This window comes from Myotis lucifugus, unplaced genomic scaffold (assembly GCF_000147115.1).
Source record: "Myotis lucifugus unplaced genomic scaffold, Myoluc2.0 scaffold_678, whole genome shotgun sequence".
Lineage (NCBI taxonomy): Eukaryota > Metazoa > Chordata > Mammalia > Chiroptera > Vespertilionidae > Myotis > Myotis lucifugus.
In genome coordinates, this window is record NW_005871726.1 from 202,059 (window position 1) to 218,367 (window position 16,309).

General features: G+C 50.4%; 2 protein-coding genes and 1 long non-coding RNA gene across 25 annotated transcripts in view; 2 read left to right on the plus strand and 1 right to left on the minus strand.

Annotated features, from left to right (window-relative positions):
* Nucleotides 1-572, plus strand: part of TUFM (Tu translation elongation factor, mitochondrial) — a 3,869-nt gene extending 3,297 nt beyond the window's left edge. Inside the window, exons 7-8 of the mRNA XM_023746445.1 lie at nucleotides 269-281; nucleotides 399-572. Of these exons, the coding sequence (XP_023602213.1) occupies nucleotides 269-281; nucleotides 399-572 (187 nt within the window). The remainder of the gene's footprint in view (nucleotides 1-268; nucleotides 282-398) is intronic.
* Nucleotides 573-3,545: 2,973 nt separating this feature from the next.
* On the minus strand, nucleotides 3,546-16,302 carry ATXN2L (ataxin 2 like). Of its 23 annotated transcripts, none has more exons than XM_023746431.1 (24): nucleotides 15,950-16,302; nucleotides 14,431-14,467; nucleotides 14,157-14,213; nucleotides 14,005-14,076; nucleotides 13,485-13,635; nucleotides 12,471-12,595; nucleotides 11,122-11,213; nucleotides 10,489-10,689; nucleotides 9,526-9,701; nucleotides 9,281-9,388; nucleotides 8,329-8,523; nucleotides 8,164-8,262; nucleotides 7,860-7,930; nucleotides 7,389-7,681; nucleotides 7,239-7,308; nucleotides 6,563-6,709; nucleotides 6,365-6,437; nucleotides 6,087-6,274; nucleotides 5,600-5,729; nucleotides 5,387-5,508; nucleotides 5,024-5,236; nucleotides 4,653-4,842; nucleotides 4,290-4,326; nucleotides 3,546-4,023 (listed from the first exon to the last, which is right to left on the minus strand). In XM_023746431.1, the coding sequence occupies exons 1-23, from the start codon at nucleotides 16,249-16,251 to the stop codon at nucleotides 4,295-4,297; spliced, it is 3,144 nt and encodes a 1,047-aa protein (XP_023602199.1). In that variant the 5' UTR covers nucleotides 16,252-16,302; the 3' UTR covers nucleotides 3,546-4,023; nucleotides 4,290-4,294. The 23 variants fall into 23 exon arrangements, with proteins under 23 accessions (XP_023602199.1, XP_023602198.1, XP_023602194.1 ...); XM_023746430.1 differs by having other exon boundaries at nucleotides 3,546-4,046; XM_023746426.1 differs by having other exon boundaries at nucleotides 4,599-4,842.
* LOC111823780 overlaps nucleotides 15,523-16,309 on the plus strand; it is a 7,664-nt gene continuing 6,877 nt past the window's right edge. Inside the window, exon 1 of the long non-coding RNA XR_002826880.1 lies at nucleotides 15,523-15,596. This is a non-coding gene — a long non-coding RNA (uncharacterized LOC111823780). The remainder of the gene's footprint in view (nucleotides 15,597-16,309) is intronic.

A 16,309-nucleotide genomic window follows, 5' to 3' on the forward strand; every position in this document is an offset into this window, starting at 1 on the left:
GCCGCATGTGGCTCGAGAGCCACCAGTTTGCCAACCCACTGCCTAGGCTGAAGTAGTGAAAACTTAGTTATATTACCATTTACCCAGAGACTTCTTCAGAAAAGAAATATTTCTTCTTGAGAGTTTTACTATACGTAGGGCTTAGAGAAGTTCCCTAAGAGACCCTACATAGCCCAAAATTTCAACATTTTCCCTTAAGAACATACCTTAGGAATACTGATCAGTGGCCCTTTTTTTTTTTTTTTTTGCCTTTGCATCTGCCTGGCAGCTGGGATGAAGCTGTTCCCAGAAATCATCATCATGCTGCATTTCCCCACAGTCAGTTTGGTAGCCAGCAAAACAGTTGGAATAAAGACATCTTGAAGGCCAAGCATGATCCCTGTTTCTGTCCCCTCTAGGAGCTTGCTATGCCTGGGGAGGACCTGAAGCTTAGCCTAATCTTGCGGCAACCAATGATCTTAGAAAAAGGCCAGCGTTTTACTCTGCGAGATGGCAACCGGACCATTGGCACTGGCCTCGTCACCGACACACCAGCCATGACTGAGGAGGACAAGAACATCAAGTGGAGTTGAGTGCGGACCTCTGCTCAGGCTCTTATATGCAGGGCTGTGCTGGCCAGTGTTCTGTTTCTCATGCCCCCTTCCCAGGGCATAGGCTGCAACCCAGCAGAGTTGCAACTAGACCATCACTTCTCCTGGCCAGAAGGGCCACACGGCCTGCCAGGTGAGGTAGGTCAATAAACTGTTCTGTGAATAGTAAGCTAGCCTGGGTCTTGTGTCCTTTGTTTAAGTTGGGAGGATGGAGGAATATAAAAAGGGAGCCAGAGCCAGGCTGGCGTGGCTCAATGAACCAGGTCATGGTTCAATTCCTGGTCAGGGCATATACCTGGGCTTGATCCCAGTGGGGAGACATGAAGGAGGCAGCCTATCAATGATTTTCTCTCATCGATGTTCCTCTCCCTCTCTTCTGAAATCAATAAAAATATCTTTTAAAAAGTGGGGGAGCCACCCTAACCGCTTTGGCTCAGTGGATAGAGTGTCAGCCTGCGAACTGAAGGGTCCCAGGTTTGATTCCGGTCAAGGGCATGTACCTTGGTTGTGGGCACATCCCCAGTGGGGGGTGTGCAAGAGGCAGCTGATCGATGTTTCTCTCATCAACGTTTCTAACTATCTCTCTCCCTTCCTCTCTGTAAAACTCAATCAAATATATTAAAAAAAAAAAATGGGGGAGCCACAAGCCCAGGAGGTGCCCTGGAGCCGGCTATTTTAACTGAGTTCTCTCTCTAGCCTTAGTTCATCTCAATGAAAGCTCCTCTTTGCTGTGGCAACTGGAGAGAAGCCAAAGGGCTGAAAGCTAGTCTTGTGAGCTTTGTATGCTACAGTAGAGTATTAGCGGATGTCTTTTTGGGAGACGGTGGGAAAGGATTTATCACTTGGAGCCAGCATGGGCTCAGCTCATTTCCTCCTTGTGTAGGCACTGGCATTAGTGTCTAGCTCTCCCTGTTTAAGCTCTGATACGTATCTTACCTCTGGAACCAGCACCCATATAGTCTGTGCTTGATGGGTTATTATTGTGGTCACCAATTCCAAATAGGCTTGAGAAGGTGTAGAATGAAGGTTTCGCTTTTCAACGTTTGAGAAAAATGCTGTATCAAATAATCGGAATAAAATGCTGAGGTTTTTAAAAAATTGAGGCCCTGGCTGGGTAGTTAAGTGGGTTAGAGCGGCATCTTGATGCACCAAGGTTATGTGTTTGATCCCTGGTCGGGGTACATAAAAGAATCAACCAGTGAATGCATACCAAAGTGGAACAACAAATCAATGTCTCTCTAAAATCAATCTTAAAAAGAGGAAAAAAAAATTGAACCTACTGACCAGGATGCTGCCTTGAAACAAACAAAAAAAGGTAACATTCAGCAGGGAATAATGGGTACACCTTTCAAACTTGGATCCTGACAATGAGTATATCCCAGACATCCATCCTACTAAGCAGTCCTGAGACGGGAGGCTGAGGGCTGTTTGGAAAAACTCAGAACCTGATTTGACTCATGAGAAGAGGCTCAAGGGAAGGAGGATTTAGGATTAAGAGGGGGATTCCTGGCTGGCTGGAGTATAAGCTCCCAACTTTTGAGATTTCTGCTCTTAGGGGTAAGATAAAGCCAATCTGCAATTCTTAACACATCAAAAGGACTAGCAGGGCCCTGGTCGGTGTGGCTGTTAAGTGTCCCATTCACCAAAAGGCCGCCAGTTTGATTCCCAGTCAGGCACATCCCTAGGTTGTGGGTTCGATCCCCAGTTCAGGTGTGTATGGGAGGCAACCAATAGATGTTTCTCACACCCATGTTTCTCTACAAAATCTTTAAAAAATGGGTGTTTTTTTTTTTAGAAATACTACTACTTGCCCTAGGTGGTTTGGCTCAGTGGATAGAGCGTGGGCCTTCGGACTGAAGAGTCCCGGGTTCGATTCCAGTCAAGGGCACATGCCCTAGTAGGCCCCATGCAGGAGGCAGCCTATCAGTGATTCTCATCATTGATGTTTCTCTCTCTCCCTCTGAAGTAAAAAATACATATTAAAAAAAAAGTACTATTAGCATCTGCAATTACATCACTCACAGTACTAGAGACCTGCACTTCAAACATCCTCAGGCCTGCCCGGCCAGTGTGGTTTAGTGGTTGTCTCAACCTATGAACCAAGGGTCGAAGTTTGATTCCTGGTCAGGGTATATGCCCAGGTTGCTGGTTGGTTGGGGCACATGCTCAGGTTGTGGGCTTGATCCCCAGTGGGGGTGTGCAAGAGGCCCTATTGCTGTTACTCTCTCTCCCTCTCGGAAAGGTTTTCCTGCTTCTTCCATCATTGCCCCCACAAACCCAACTGACATCCCCTAGAGAGCTCTTTAATTTGGGACCTCAAAACTTACCCTCCCTCCCAAACCCCATGCCCACCAGGTTTCAGATCCTGGGAATTCTTCCCCAATAGCTCATCTTCATTCTTCCTGTCCCAGTCCCAGCCAATTTTCTCTGGCTTTGCTCAGAGCTAAAATTCCCCTGCCTACAATTAAGCACCAGTCCTTACAATCCCCTAAGGGTGAAATAATCTCTATTTCACAGACAAAACCAAGGCCAGGTCAAAAAAAGAATTCCTGGAATAAAAAACCCCAAACCTCTGAAGCCTGATTTTTCTACATCTCATGCTTGGTTCTTGTCCTAGTTTAGCTCCAATTCCCCATCACCTGGCCCCTCAATCTAGCCCTCCCCCTTTTCCCACTGCAACTTCCTTTTTATAGGTCTCACCCATACCCAAGACCACTCACCAAACCTTTATTTCCAGTGGCCAAACACACAGAAGTGCATTTCAATCAGCTGTACTTCATGAGGACCAATCTGGAGGTGAGAAAATTCACTAGGAGGTTGGGGACCTGTACAGCAGTAGAGCCAGAAGGGCAGCATCCTCAGGCTGAAGGGCCCACCTTGGGAACCGTATCACCACATTTAAGACTGATGGCCACAATCTTAACTGTATTCTCCAAAAAGTAAACTTTAGGCAGGTTAAGTTAGTTTAAAATTTTATTTTTTTAATTTTTTTTTATATTTTTATGTAATAAAAAGTAAAAGTCCTTGTCCAACCATCCTTGTGGGGCATCTGTCTCTCACACAGGTCACTCAAGTTAATGGGGAAGAAAGAACGGGGGCCCGAGTCTGACATATAAATAATAGAAAATAAAAGATCTTCCGTTTCCAGTGGGGGACAAGAGGATGGGAGGGCAAGATGGGGTGGGGATGGGCAGGGGCAGAGCAGGAACCCCCCCACCCCCGCTGGACCCTGGCCCACCCACTTTGAGGCCTCTCCCATTCAAGGTGCTTGGCAGGAATTCCCCAGCTCCCCCGGGGAAAGGGGGGGTTTGGGGAGCTGGGACTGGTCCGAGCTGCTGGGGGAAGAGACATAGAGATCACTCTTCCCTCCACTCATGGAGGTCTCAGGTCGCGGCCAGGACAATCTTCAGTTCCCCGGGGGGTGGAAGGGGAGCTGCTGGGAGGGATGAGATTGAACTGGTTGGAGGGGAAAGAGAAGAGAGCAGGAGCATTAGAACCCAAGCAGCTGTCCCTTCATCCAATGCCGTCCAGTGTGGGGTGTGGGGGGAGTGTGGGTAGGAGCGGCCTCCTCAAGGTGTCTCATGGGGCTGTCAGAAGCACAAATCAAACACTGTTTCCCAGTGAGCCAGAGCCCTTACTCGTGTGCCCAGCTCAGCCCCCCACACCCCAGCCTGGCCCTGTCTGCTGCGCTGACCTTACCTCGGCTAAGTCAGGAGACAGTCGGGGTCACTGAGAGCTGGGGAGGCAGTGGGGAGGGGGGCTGCTGGATCACAACTGAGCGAGGACGGAGGGAAGCAAAGGACAGAGCCAGGAGCAAGCCCCTGGCGGCGGCGACTGTGGCTTCTGCCCACCCTACATACTTCACAGACAGGTGCAGGTCGGCAGGCGCCCTGTGGGACAGCCCTGCCTCCAAGACCCCTCACTCCCCACCCAGAACCCGTGCATCCTGCCCCACCTGCAGCCCATCAGCTCTTCCATGCCAAATTCCCCCAGCTAACGAGAACTCACGAATCCTGTCATCGGCTCCTCCTGGAAATCCAGGCGCCTGGCCAGGCTGCTCACCTTGGGGGTGTCCGATGTAGGGGTAGGGTGAGGGTGTGGAAGCTGAGAGTGCAGGCACCCCACTCTGGGGCACTGCGCCTTGGGGGGGTCCCCCATGGCTCTGGGGTGGGTGCAGCAGCATCACCTGGGGCGGGTGGGGAGCCCCAGGGTGAGGGGGCGGGGCTGCTGTGATTCCAGTTTGGACATGGGCCTGCAGAAAACAGAGAGTAGTTAGGAGCACCACAGAAGCCTGACAAAGGCGCCAAGAATCCTAGTGTCAGGAGCATGCCGTAGAGGCAGCACGGCACCAGGGACTCAGGAATGGACAGTCTCGTGGCCCAGGTCCTCATGGCAGAACAAACCCAGACAAAGCAGGTTCCTGGAGTTCTTACCTGGGTAACATGGGCCATGTTGGTGAAGCCGTGGGGCAGCTGCTGGTGGGCATGGATGGCATACACAGCAGCTGGTTGGGGGAAGCTGCTCTGAGGGGACTGGGCAGAAGGTCCCGGTGGCAGAGAAGGAGGCGTGCCTGTCAGGGCCCCTGGGTGGTACAGATTCTGCTGTGGCTGTCCACTGCCCAGGTGTGGGGCCTGCCCTGCCTGGTGCTGTCAGGTGAAGGGGAAGGTTAAGTGCCACTCACTGCTCTGATACCCAGGACCCCTAATCTACCCCGCTGGGGAAATACCCCAAGCTCTACCGCTTTCCCTCAGCCACCCACTCCTGCCCCGACCACTCAACTCCCCCAAGGCAAGCACCTGGACAGGACTGGGGGCCGCATGCTGGGACTGGGGCTGGCTCCCCGTAGGCGTGGTGGCCGGCTGCGGCTGGTGGGCATGGAGCTGCGTGGCATGGTGTGGATAGGACTGGTGAACAGTGGCTACAGATGGAAGGAGAGAGATAATCAGTGCTGAGCACATGGAGGGGACTGAGGAGCACAGCCTGGAGGGAGAGGGTCCAGCAGAACTCACCATAAAGGGCTTGGGGGGTGGGCTGCTCTGCTGAAGGGTACTGGGGGGTGGAGGACGACACAATGGCCTGGGGATGGCTCCCCGATGTCAGCATGCGTGGGTTGCTTTGAAGCATGGGGGCAAACACCGGCTGGAGTGGCAGAGAGAAACGGTCAGCACAGGACTTGGAAGGCATCACCTCTGCACAGCAATGCTCTGGCCTTGTCACAACTACCTTGTTGGACATTCACAAATAACCTAACGACGTAGATGCTATTTTACTGACACTTAACCTAACTACGTAGATGCTATTTTACTGACACTTTAGTCAAGGCGTGGGTCTTTAGGTGCCTTGCAACAGGTCCTACCAGAGCCAGGACTGAATCCCCAGCCTGGCACCACCACCCAGAACACTGCCTGCCTCTCTCACCCAGCTCGTGTCTGGGAGGTGGAGATGGGATCTCTAGCAAGGCCTCTGTACCCCATGTCCCTCCCGTGCTTCAGTCACCTGTGAGGGATAGTGGGCCATGGGCTGCATCATGGCGGGCTGGCCCGGGAACTGCTGTGGGTTGTAGGGGATGTAGGAAGAGTAAGGTGTGGCAGCCACCAGAGGTGGGCCAGCAGCAGCGGCAGCCTGCATCATCGGAGGGGCTGAGGCAGGCTGGTGTTGGTCCGAGCGCTGGGGAGGCAGGGAGCCTGGGGGCAGGGGAAAAATAGTGCAGAGCTCAAGCTCCATCTGCCAGGAAGCACTGGGCAGCCCAGACTGCCCCTCCCGACCCTGCTCACCTTTTGCTCCCCGGTACTTGCCCTGCTGTCCAGGCACCGAGTTGGATACAGGATATGGATACATCTGAGGTGCCTAGGGACAGTAATGCAGAGAAGGCTGAATGACTTGCATACAAATGCCCAGAACAGGTCTGACCTGGTCCCTCAGCCAGCCCAACCAAACCTCTTACCCTGGGCCCACCGAGCCCCTTCTCTTACCTGAACAGCTGGTCCCATGTGGATCTGAGGTATGTAGGAAATGTACTGGGGGCTGTACAGCCCACTCTGGCCTGCTGTAAGCACCGGGATGGAGGGAGTAGAATGAGTCCGGGGCCCCGGAGAAGTTGGGGTACTGGTGGATTTATTCTGTAAGAGACAAGGGAGGATGGGTATAAAGTATCTTACGATTTTTCTATTACCCATAACAACCCCCTTGCCTATACAGCAACAGCATTTATGGAGGGAGTATTGTGTCCCAAACACATTCTACACTCTATTTTGGTTAAGCCTCACGTCAACCCTATGAGGTGGACACACTCGAGTTATAGCTGACAGTACTGAGGCAGAAGTAGGTTAAGTGGCTTGTCCAAGATCACAAAGCTTATAAATAAGGAAAGGGGTTTAAGCCAAGTCAGTGAGTCCAAATGAAGCTCATGCTCGTAACTACCACTCAGACACTCCCTGAGCCAAATGCTAAGTATCGGAGAGAAACCCATCAATACTTGTCGGACATATCACAATCCTTTGCCACCCAGCCCTGAACTTGGTCTGTTTTCCCCAAACCAGCCTACACACTTTCACACGTCTTCTCTCTGCCTGGTGGCAAGCGCTCTCCCCTGCAGTGCTTCTACCCCATTCCCAAGCCTCCTTTATGGAAGATGCTAGCCCATCTCACCACAGACAGCAGAGGCTTTGCAGGATTGAACTCCTTGGCATTAGGATTCAATGTGGACTTCTTCACTTGTCTGTGAGAGAACAACAAAGTAAATCCTCAGGGCTTGCCCCTCATCACCCCGACACCCACCCACCTCCACACCCAACTCACTCGGCAACAGGGCCCTCATCCTTGTCATCTCCCTTGATGAGGCCCACGGGGGGGCTGCCAGTTTGGCTTGGGCAAGGCGGTGGGAGCTGATCTGGCCCCTCCGTGCCTCCTGCTGGTGGCAGGGGCGGTTTGTCCTCCTTATCCAGTAAGGACTCTGTCTTGGAGAGCGGGGACCCCATGGGCTCTGAAGTCAATAGACCATCAACTTCCTTCTCCTTCCCTTTGGCCTCCTCCTTCAAGATCCGGGGAGGAAAAGGATCCAGGCAGGTCTCAGGAGAGCTACTGGGCTGAAGCTGGAAGGAGAAAATCACACATACAACACTGGTCCAGACCCAAGGCCTTGCTGCCTTCGTTCACCCTCACTCTCATCTCTTCTACCCCACCTAGCCTGTGCCTCTTCTTTAAGTTGCCCAGACCCACTTCACCTTCATCCTGTTAGCATCCTAGAGCTCATTCCCACACTTTTCTCACCTTAAACTGGGCCCCAAACTTTCTCAGTTCTTCCAGCTGAAAGCGTTTCTGTTCATTCTGAAGGCCAGGGACTATGAGAAACAGTTAAAAGAGAAAATATACATTTCTTTGTTCAAAGGTGGCTACACAGTGCCAGTAGCCCACAGTACAAAAATCTAAAAACAGAAGAACCACCCAAGGCCTAATAGACTGTTTTTGTTTTGTTCTGAATAGACATTGTTTTTGAATTCCAACAACTTTCTAACTGAATGCTCTCCTAATCAAAGGGGCATTATACTTTGGCAGAAAAAAAAACAATCCTTACCTTTCCCAGGTATCCGGGACAGCTCCTGGGATTCCAGAGTTCTTCCAGGGTCCTTGGCCACGAGTTCTTTTACTGAGCAAGAGACAGACAGACAGACACCTGAAGGTCTTCTTTCCAAGAACCACACTTCACATGGTCCACAGCCCTGAACCACCTGGCTCTTACCATCCGTGGGGGCCAGTGAGATCTTTGGAGAAGCTGGGGAAATGGAACCTACTCCAGGATCCACAACTGAGGACGTCACAGGGATGGAAGCTGAAGAGGTTGGTACTGCCGAGCCAATGGGAGGCTCAGGACAGGAGGCTGAGACGGGGGCAGGGGCAGCCGACTTGGGAGAGCGTGGGGGGTACATCCGGCCCACTGGAAGAACAATGGTTACTGCTGGTCAATTATCAATGGGTACAAAGGACTTACTAAAAACACCAAGAAAAGTTTATCCACTTTTTTATATACAAGTTCACAAACCTAAATGCCTAGAAGGGCACCACGAAAGACTCAAAAAGGGCAGCCATGACTCAGTCCCAGACAACTGAAGCTATGCAGCAAGAGAGGTCAGTGTTGCCTTAGCCGTCTGGCTCAGTGGACAGAGCATCGGCCTGCAGACCTAAGGGTCCCAGGTTCGATACTGGTCAAGGGCACATACCTTGGTTGCAAACTCAATCCCCAGCCCAGTCAGGGTGTGTGTGGGAGGCAACCAATTGTATCTCTCTCACATTGATGTTTCTCTCTTTGTGTCTCTCCCCCTCCCTTCCACTCTCTCTAAAAATCAATGGAAAAATATCCTCGGGTGAGGATTAACAACAACAAAAAGACAGGTCAGTGTTGGCAGAACTTCCTGTATTTCAATAAAATTCCTATTTTAAAGAGTTGGCAACTAATTTAAACAAAGTTATCTGCCAGCCAGACACACCCACAAATCCAGACACACCCACAAATCACTATATTGGGGTTTCTGCATGAGGGAAACTGAAAAATTCTTTGCTAAAAAGCATAAACCCAAACCTTTCAAAATACTTTTTACATCTTGAAACTGTCTCCCAGCCCAATATTCCAACAACCGACATTTATATTTCTACAAATTCCTACCCATCTCTTCCTGTGACATTCTGAACTTTACCTGCAGGAGGCGGCGGAACAGAAGCTTCTCCAGGCCTACTGCTAGGTGAAGACAGAGTCTTGGCACCTCTCACAGGCCGCTGTGCCTTGGGGGACATGCGGGAAGGGCCTATTTTTTTTTTAAAGGTGGGAAAAAAAGAGGGAGAGTACCTGCTAGTAAGTACATTACCACAAATCCATCATCCTTCCAACCCATTCCTTTCAATTATCCTTCCCTGTCCCCCACAAGTCTGCTTCACAACTCACCTCCATTAATACCACGTGTCTCAGAACCTGGGCCAGGGCTGCTATTGTCAAGATGGTGAGGGCCACGGGGTGGCAAAGAGCTAAGGCCAGGTCGGCCGCCCCGAGAACTACTGCATCGAACTCCTCCCCGGGGACCTTCCCGAACTCGCTGGGGTAGAGGGATATACTTTCCTTCCCTGGGGGTGGAGGGAAGAGTTCAAATGAGGTCAAGTAGCCACAAAATCCACACATTTTGGAAAGATGAAGCCCTTCCTTTTAAAGTCCACCTTCCACCCAAAACACACACACACACACTCACATATTCTCTCTCTCTCTCTCTCTCTCTCTCTCCCTGGCTCCAGCTTTTTGCACTATTCCACTTGAATATCTGTCCTAGTTAAATGTTCTGTGGCTACAGGCTCATGACCGTACATTTTGTCAACCCTAACCCGACCAACCAGGCTAATATCCCATAATTCTACCACCCCTGTTTGATTCTATTTTCACAAAGGGAGTAATAAGAGATGCATATAGATCAGCGGTTCTCAACCTGTGGGTCGCGACCCTGAAAATACATCCTGCATATCAGATATTTACATTACGATTCATAACAGTATCAAAATTACAGTTATGCAGTAGCAACGAAAATAATTTTATGGTTGGGGGTCACCACAACATGAGGAACTGTATTAAAGGGTCGCGGCATTAGGAAGGTTGATAACCACTGAATAGATGAATATGCAGAGAAAAAAAGAGAAAGAATATATATCAAAATTCTGAAACAAAAATCTTTTTTCTAACTTTAGTCTTGTTACTATGGGTAAAGCACTTAACCACCCTAGATTTCAACCTCCTAAAATAGTAATTGGGAATAACTATTTATTAACCTACATCTCATATGGCTGTGAGGCTCAAACAAGAGTGTACAAAACTCTTGGCTCATTCAGTGAGCCCCAAACATACCAGGCTGCCCCCAGGACTTACCTAGCCGCCAAACTGGGGCTCTCCCGTCCTGAACCCTGCCGCTGGACTGCACTGTGCTTCTCCTCTTCAGTGCGTCCATCATCGTTCTCCATGGCAATCCGCAGGCGGTACTGGGGGCTGGATTCAATCTCCCGAGCCAACTGGGCTGCACGCAGCTCCCGCTGACGAAACTCTTCTGAGTTGTCCTTCTCTAAGGGCACCCTGAGAAGACCACCAGAGACCACCACCATCCCAGTGCCAGGGGACAAAAGGGAAAAACAAACAAACATTTCTATCAGTCCTATCACAACCCAGCATTATTTAATGGACATCTACTAAAGTGTCCCAGGCAGAGCAGCAAGGCAGCTCTGATTCTGGGGGGACACTTAAAACACACATTTAAGTACATTTTAAGTTCTAGAGGAAAAGTATGGACAAATGGGCAAGCAATTAATTTTACCCATGAGGTGGCCTGGAATCAAGATTAAAAGCAAATTCTTGAAAGCAGTTCACAAGGCATAACAGGAGTGGGGAGAGGGCAATCTGAACACCCAGAAAAGCATGAAAAAAGCCATGTTCCACCTAGAGACCTGCCCCTCTGTTGGTGACCCCCTGCCTCAAACCGCACCACATGCGGAGTACCAAGACACTCACGTGTAAGATGAGAGACTGCTATCATAGGTGGTCTTTACACCATAGTTCTCCTCATTGAACTTGAACATTTCATTGGGGTCCCATCCATTGGACTAGGAGGAAGGAGGGAGAATGTTTTAACACCCAGCGAGAAAAGCAACAATGACCCATCGTTTTCTGTCAGACTGAAAAATTTAAAAATCTGACCACACCAAAAACTGGAACACAGCTGGTGAGAATATCAACAAGAACTGTCAACTGCAGCACAAACAGGCAGTAACTAGTAAAACTGAAGTCATAAAACCTAAGAACTCCATTTTCAGGTTTATACCCCAGAGAAATTTTGGTATATGTGCATGTTCTAAAAATTCAATAAGGCAACTATGACAAAAAAAGCACAAATCAGTAGGGAGAGAGAAATACAACGTGGGTATTCATAGATAGGTTCATAAGTAGAACAGTACACAACAGTTAAAAGCAATAAACTAGATCTATGAAGCAACACGAAACATTCAAAAACAGGCAGAGCCGAAACCGGTTTGGCTCAGTGGATAGTGTCGGCCTGCGGACTGAAAGGTCCCGGGTTCGAATCCGGTCAAGGGCATGTACCTGGGTTGCGGGCACATCCCCAGTAGGAGATGTGCAGAAGGCAGCTGATCGATGTTTCTCTCTCATCGATGTTTCTAGCTCTCTCTCTCTCTCCCTTCCTCTCTGTAAAAATCAATAAAATATATTAGCCAAAACCGGTTTGGCTCAGTGGATAGAGCGTCGGCCTGCGGACTGAAAGGTCCTGGGTTCGATTCCGGTCAAGGGCATGTACCTGGGTTGCGGGCACATCCCCCGTGGGAGATGTGCAGGAGGCAGCTGGTCGATGTTTCTCTCCCATCGATGTTTCTAACTATCTATCTCCCTTCCTCTCTGTAAAAAATCAATAAAATATATTTAAAAAAATAAAATAAAATAAAATATATTTAAAAAAAACAGGCAGAAAAAGGAAGTTGTTGTACAAATTAAACAGCAATTCTCACTTATGAGAATTAAATGATTCAAAGTATAGTAGCTGTTTTTTTGGAAGAGAAATGTGCCTACACAGTACTCACTCTTGTCTAGACTTTGTGTTAAGTTGAAAAAAATGACTTGAAGCAAACATTAACAATTGTCAATCACAGACGGTGAGAGAACAGGTATTTCTGTTTTGTTACTTTCTGTGCCTTTCCATTTAGAATCTGATTTCATGACCAGGCAAGAGTAAATGATCCCCTCACCCTCCCCAGAAGCAACTCAGTTCCAAGAATGACAGTGGTGTCAGTAACCCACACTCTGGCAGCAGAGCTGCCCAGCTCTAAGGGTCTCAGGGAAGGAGACTGTACCATATCAGAGTCGAGGTCGTAATCATCACTGTTGCTGTCACCACCCTCCCAGCGCTGAAGCACCTTCTCCTTGTGTTCCCCATTCACCTTCGAGTTCATGGCAATGGCCGAATCAGTGAACTTGTCTGTGGGCGCAGAGATGAAGATCAGGAATCAGGTGATACCTCATAGGCTTTCCCCCAATGTCCCCCTTCCCATAAATTGTTTAGAAGCAAATAAAGTCTGTGTGTGCCACGGTTTGGCGGTTGGGTAGGCACAGCATAAAAATTATCATCTTAGCCCTAACCGGTTTGGCTCAGCGGATAGAGCGTCGGCCTGCGGACTCAAGGGTCCCAGGTTCCATTCCGGTCAAGGGCATGTACCTTGGTTGCAGGCACATCCCCAGTGGGGAGTGTGCAGGAGGCAGCTGATCGATATTTCTAATCTCTATCCCTCTCCCTTCCTCTCTGTAAAAATCAATAAAATATATATTTTTTAAAAATTATCATCTTAGTAAGTTTATAAGCAGCAAGGAGTTGAAAACAAAGCAAACAGGAAAGAGCCACAACATAGGCCAAATTTGTCCCACATTATCTTACACATCAAGATTCATTCTCTTATAAACTTTTGAACAATAATAGATACAGAGGCAGAGCTGCCTCAAACAGATTGTCAAACTGCAGCGGGAAGGCCGGGGAGGGTTGGGGGGCAGGAGAGAGGGGGGTAAGAGATCAACCGAAGGACTTGTATGCATGCATATAAGCATAACCAATGGACATAAGACACTGGGGGGTAGGGGAGGCCAGGGGATTGTCAAGGGCGGGGGAAAAAAAGGACACATATGTAATACCCTTTGTAATACTTTAAGCAATAAAAAAATTTAAAAAAAAAAAGATTCATTCAAGAAAAATCCAGTCATCTTCCTCAGAAAACAAGGTAGTAAAATGGGTGGTTATGGGAGCGAATCAAGCATCATGTAACTGCTCTCAGCTCTCCATCACAGAGTGGGTTTGACATAAGAGCATGGCACAATACCTTTAGTGGCATAATTGAAGTCAACATTTCGGAAATGGACAAGCATGACATCACTTGGCTTAAACACCATGGTGTCCACAATGTCTTCCCGACGAGGGCCACCTACTGGCTCAGATGCTTTCCGGTGCACAGCGTCTACTGCCAGTTCAAACTAAAAAAAAAAAAAAAAGGTCCCATTTTCCAACACCCAAGGTCAATATATTAAGGCAAATATGACTATTTTTCTCTTTACCTTTTTAAACTTCCCAACATCATGCATAATGTCTTCTCAATATCAGCCACAGAACTTAGCATAAGTCCCCAAATTAAAATTTTACACTTTAAATTTTAAGCGTTTTTACATTAAAGTACCCAGCCCTCACATTTCAGACGTATGCCTTTCATTGCTTGCAGCACTGAAATCCAGTGCAAGCCTGAAGAAATGCTGTCCAACACCACTCTATTCACATCTTCAATGAACCTACTTCATTCTCCCTTCTTCCACACAACTCCAAAAGTAAGCTAATTTAAGTACACTGACCTTTGAGCTCAGAGTCTTGAAGATACCTTCATAGGTGGTACCATTCTTCACCTTTACATCACAAGTGGAGCCCTAGGAAAGCGTGAAAAATAAGAAAATCGAACAGATGCATGGCATCTCTCCAACAACCTAGAGGTTAGGTGCCCACTTACCACAACAGCTGTAAGGAAATGCAGCATTCTGGAATTATTGTAGACACCCTCAAATACCTGTAACATAGGAGGGAGAAATAAATAGCCAGTCAACATCTCACCTTCCAAAAATGCATACTCCACACACACCCACCTTGTAAGCGCTGGGCCCCCTGCCCTTCTGAGCCTACCCGACTATTTCTGTACCTAGTCTGTCCTATAGTCATACATATGCATCTTTTAGGTCTCTGTACCTTTTTTTTCTTTGGGGGGGTGGGGGGGGAGAACAACTCACCGGTGACTGTGGGGGTCCTTTCCCAGTGCTTTGTCCCCTATAAAAGGAATTAAGAAACTAGTTATTGAAATCTGTTCAATCCCTCTTACACGATTAATTTCAAAGGACTTGGTATCCTAGAACCACACACTATGTGAAAATGCTGATCTAGGCTAAAATTCATCGACCAGATTTCCAAACTTATAGATTCACCTTATAGAGGAAAAAGGCACAGACATTATATACCACTAGACACATTTCCTCCAAATGCCAGTAAAATAGTCTTCAATCAACCACCACTGTCTCACTTTCTCCAAGGGGCCAAGGCTGCATCCTTCCAAGAGACCATTGCTCCGGCATTAGATAGATAATAACCCCTCTCGGATGTAAAAGCGGAGCTCCGCGAGTACAGACCCGGAAGTCCCTAGCTCAGGCACGTTACCTCCCAAACAGAAAAGACAATCCTTTTCAGGGCCTTACGCCCCAATTCCTGGGAGGACGGTAGTCCGTCTACCACCACCTTCTCGACCTCTTTACTCATTCAGCCGGTCACCCACTCTGAGAGGGTCGTCAATCGCCTAATAACGCGCTCCTCGCTGGCTGATGTAACCAGCGGTGGAGGAGGCTGATGAGGGGGCCGTTGGCGGGGCTGGGGGACAGCGCAGCCGCAAAAGGTATCCACCAGAGGCCTCGCCCGGTCTGCGCCTGCGCATTAAGACCCACGGGCCTCTTCAAAATACCCCCTCCCGCGATCGGAACCCACTGCGCCTGCGTGCGCCGCCACGCTCAGTTGCATTATTAACCCATACACAGAAGAAACCGAGTGGTGTCTGCCACTCGGCCACGACCCCTGCACGCACACTCCCAGCCGCTGCCCTGCTACTGGGGCTCGCGGAGGCCCGGGTCTTCAGACGGAGCATCCACGCGCGCACGTACGCAAAGGGCGCGCGCGCTCTGGAGGCTCCCGGGCCGCAGTCCCCCCAGTTCTCTCCTTCCGTTCCCCCGCCCAGCCCGCTCCCCTCCTACTGGCCAGACCAGGAAGGGGGAGGTGGCAACCCGCTCCAAGTCCCTCCCTCCCCATTGGCCAAACTGTGGGCCGCGCGCCCCCCTTCATTGGCTACGGCCCGGACCCCTTCCTGCAGCTGACTCCCCATTGGCTGAAGCCGGGAACCGCGAGACCCTTCGTGGTAATGGAGCTGGGAACCCCGATCACCTCTTCACCCCCCCAACTCCTCGTTCCGATGCGCTAGCGGGGTGCGCCCCGCCTGCCCCTAAGGCCCAGGCTGCGAGCCCTAACTAGGCTGAGAGCTGAGCATGGCCCTTCCATGTCCCGGTGGCTGTGGGGGGGCCCTTTTCCTCTGACCTGTTAGGGCCCATCCCCAGCCGCATGGGGGGGGGGGTTCCCCAGTCCCCCCTCAAAGGTGGCCAGGCTAGGAGCCCGCCTCGCGCGGTGTACTGAAGTCCAGACTGCCGGGCCGGAACCGAGCCGCTGCCGCCCTGCAGCCTGCGCTCCAGCGCCCGGAAACCCAACCCTCCTCACCTGGCGCTGCCGATGGCCGCTGCCCCTGGCCTCTCCTGGTGTTGCTGCTGCTGTGACGGCGGCTGCGGCGCCAAGATGCCCTCGGCTCCCCGGCGGAGCCCGCTCCCGGCAGCAGACGCAGGCCCCAGGCAGGGGGAAGCGGCAGCGGGAGGTCCTGGGGGAGCCGAGGAGGAGGCCAGGGGGCCCGGGAGGCCACCGTTGGGAGGGCTGGTGCCCCCGGGAGGCCGGCGGGCCACGGCCTGTTGCGTGGGGGGCGGCTGCTGGGGCTGGGACGTCTGTTGTGGCGGCTGAGGCTTCAACATGATGGCAGCAGTGCCGGAAGGGGAATTAGGGGGAAGGGAGGGAGAGGAGGCCGCGGCT